Source organism: Salmo trutta, chromosome 2 (genome assembly GCF_901001165.1).
Source record: "Salmo trutta chromosome 2, fSalTru1.1, whole genome shotgun sequence".
In the NCBI taxonomy this organism is placed as follows: Eukaryota; Metazoa; Chordata; class Actinopteri; order Salmoniformes; family Salmonidae; genus Salmo; species Salmo trutta.
Genome location: NC_042958.1, coordinates 57,300,905 through 57,304,502, shown reverse-complemented (window position 1 = coordinate 57,304,502; position 3,598 = coordinate 57,300,905). Strand labels below are relative to the sequence as shown.

Below are 3,598 nucleotides of genomic sequence, written 5' to 3'. Positions count from 1 at the left end.
TGAGACGCAGAGTAGGTGAACGGATGATCTCCGCATGTGTGGTTCCCACGTGAAGCATGAAGGAGGAGGTGTGATGGTGTGGTGGCTCTTTGCTGGTGACACTGTCTGTGATTTATTTAGAATTCAAGGTACACTTAACCAGCATGGCTACAACAGCATTCTGCAGCGATACGCCATCCCATCTGGTTTGTGCTTAGTGGTACTCTCATTTGTTTTTTAACATGACAATAACCCAAAGCTCACCTCCAGGGTGTGTAAGGGCTATTTGACCAAGAAGGAGATTGATGGAGTGCTGCATCAGTTGACCAGTCCTCCACAATCACCCAACCTCAACCCAATTGAGATAGTTTGGGATGAGTTGGATCGCAGAGTGAAGGAAAAGAACCAACAAGTGCTCAGCATATGTGGGAACTCCTTCAAGACTGTTGGAAAAGCATTCCAGGTGAAGCTGGTTGAGAGAATGCTAAGCGTGTGCAAAGCTGTCATCAAGGCAATGGGTGGCTACTTTGAAGAATCTAAAATCTAAAATATATTTTGATTTGTTTGACACTTTTTTGGTTACTACATGATTCCATATGTGTTATTTCATAGCTTTGATGTCTTCGCTATTATTCTGCAATGTAGAAAATAGTCAAAATAAACAAAAACCCTTGAATGAGTAGGTTTTCTCCAAACTTTTGACTGGTACTGTATGTAGTTAAGTAGTTAACCAAATAGCTACCTGGACTATGTGAATTGACCCTTTTTTGCACTAACTTTTTTTGACTCATCACATACGCTGCTGCTACTGTTATACGTACATATCTACCTCAAATACCTCCTACCCCTGCACATCAACTCGGCACTGGTACCCCTTGTAGATAACCAAGTTATCGTTACTCATTGTGTATCTATTATTACTTTCGTTATTACGTATTATTACTTTTCTATTATTCATTTATTTTCTTTCTCTCTGCATTGTAAGTAAGCATTTCACTGTTAGTCATCATCTGTTATTTACAAAGCATGTGACGAATAAAATTTGAAGATGGCTTCCTTTTGCCATCCTTTAACAACATACAGCTAAATAAAAAATGTCTTTGGTATCTTTCTAAGTCCAAGCCCCATTAAAATGCATGCTGTGTTAGCTTTACACTATGATATTGTCTCAACAGATATCAACATATATTTAATACAGTGTGCTGATTTATTAATTATTCAGGGTTACAAACATTTTACAACTTCTGAAAACAGTCTGTGAATCCAACTGAAACTCGGTGGCGGAAGTGCAATGCACTTGGAATTAAATTTAAAAAATAATACTGTAATAGCCTTGGTGTCCCATTTGATATCTATACCATTTAGCTTCATATCATATAAATGTGTCTTTGTTCAAATCCAGAGTACAGAGTTCAAAGTTCAGTATCATATTTCTAAAGTGTTGTGGTGTAAACAAGTGAGTCCAACTTTGTGTGATAAAATATGTCATAGGCAGCTACATCCTGTCGTGGCTATTACGTATTTCTTGCATCTAAATGGCAGCTGCGTGGCTAATACAAGGTATGAAAGACACAGTGTATCAATACTGCATGTCACATAAAGGCCAAATCCATTTCTCCTGACCCCTGGGCCATCTGGAATTGGTCCTTTGTTGGCCAAAAAGCCCTCCTTTTTATTTAAAGGAGCGGGACTTCCGCTCAAAGAGTCACATAGTCAGTACATAAATATCCCTGTAACTCAGGACAACCAAAGGCTTATCTCTTTCTATGTTTGTTGTGTTTCACCATCTTCTTCCTCATCAGGATCATCTCGTAGAGTTTCTCTAGGCCTTGTTGTAAGCCCTGTCCATCCACGGCGCTGCAGCTCTGTACGTGGTGCAGGGTGGAGGCATTCAGTTCATGGACAGCCAGGGCCTTCTCCACCTCGCTCACAGACAGAGCCGAGGCCAGGTCCTGCTTGTTGGCCAGCACCAGGACGGGCACCCCCTGGTTCTCCGAGGTACGGGTGATCTTGTGAAGCTCCACCTTGGCCTCCTCCATACGTTCGGTCTCGGTGGAGTCCACCACAAACACCATGCCATCGGTCCGCCTCGTGTACGACTTCCACAGGGGCCGTAGCTTCTCCTGGCCCCCTACGTCCCAGACCTGGAAGGTGATGGCACGCGAGCTGCCCACCGCTACCTTGATCTTCTCCGTGTTAAAGCCCTTGGTCGGGATGGTCTTGACAAACTCCTTGAGTTTCAGTCTGTAGAGCAGAGAGGTTTTGCCAGCCGCATCCAGGCCGATCACCACCACGTGCAAGGACTGGAAGTTTTGCAGGAAAGGGGCGTTGGGGGCTATCTCGGTCAGCTGGTTCCCCATGGCAATGGGATGTTCTCACCTCTTTATGTGAGGTGGCAAATTCTAGTTAATCCTTTCTAATAGGTTGGCATTGGCACCCTCTTCAAAGGTGAAGGTGGCAGACTGGATGGCTGCAGGACTGCGGACCTTATCAAAACACAAACACAATAATGAGTTACTATTTAAAGACTAGACAATGAGATTGACAGGTATCACAACAATTGAGGTGCTATTACACAATAATAAACAATGACACAGACAGGAAATGTCATTAGACACTTTAATACAACACATTAATGATTGCTTCTATGGTTAGTTGATATGTTTGCATATAATGAGACTGATTAATGCAATTTCTTATTCAATTGAATTGCAACTAGCCAAGCAATAATTGAGACCAATTGGTTATCCTTTGTTGGAATAAAACCACAACCATAACAGCCATAGCCTAAAACACGGTCAATTTAATTGTTGGTCATAGGAAATGTCCAGACAGCACAATTTGATTCTGAATTGATCAAGATAAATTATGGTTTGGGTTTAAAATTGTAAGGAGCGGTAGGGCTGACAACATTTAATTGGTGGCTGGTTGTTATAGTTGTCTTTTTTGCCACTATTCTAATCCTCATAATACAGTCAAATCCCAATGGCTGTCTTGGGGCACATTGCTTACAAGTTTAATATGTATGAGGGAATATCTATGCATTTGCACATTGAATGCAGTTAATGCTGGGATATGATTGCGATTATAATCCAATTGTTTTTATGAGGCTTTGGTTTCTAAAGAAAAACACACAACTTCAATAAACACAACCCATATTTTCTCCATAGGCTGTTATATAAAAAGAAAACGTCTTTGCTGCCATCCCAACTCTTTAATTGGGAGAACATCAGATTGAAGAAAATAGCCTGACTGTAATTCTGGCACCATTCTGAGGAATGAAATATGTGATAAAACTGCAGATTTGCCTTCTATGAGCGAGACATTTTACTGGAATGAAACCGCTATAACCAACCATGTGCATAGCATTACAACTCAGATGGCATTGCAGTAAGATACCCTATCTCTATCTGTACAAAATCGTATAATAACCTGATAAAAACTATTGTCAAATATATTTACCTTCTAGACCTCTTGAATGTACAAATATGGCATAATCCTAGCGCAGCGACCACATCCATATATTCATACATCCAAATATAGTTTATCTCTGCGCGCTCATATCTGTCCGTCTGCTCCCTGCATTGGTGGAGCAATAACAGTGGAGTGGAATAGCGCG

At 41.2% G+C, this 3,598-nt stretch overlaps 1 protein-coding gene across 1 annotated transcript; it reads right to left on the bottom strand.

Annotated features, from left to right (window-relative positions):
* Window positions 1-1,165: 1,165 nt before the first annotated feature.
* On the bottom strand, window positions 1,166-3,598 carry LOC115158372 (ADP-ribosylation factor-like protein 4D). The gene is made up of 2 exons (XM_029707221.1): window positions 3,442-3,598; window positions 1,166-2,465 (listed from the first exon to the last, which is right to left on the bottom strand). The coding sequence occupies exon 2, from the start codon at window positions 2,337-2,339 to the stop codon at window positions 1,734-1,736; it is 606 nt and encodes a 201-aa protein (XP_029563081.1). The 5' UTR covers window positions 2,340-2,465; window positions 3,442-3,598; the 3' UTR covers window positions 1,166-1,733.

Coding starts and splice junctions, on each gene's coding strand:
- LOC115158372 (XM_029707221.1), bottom strand. CDS start 2,339: ATGGGGAACCAGCTGACCGAGATAGCCCCCAACGCCCCTTTCCTGCAA.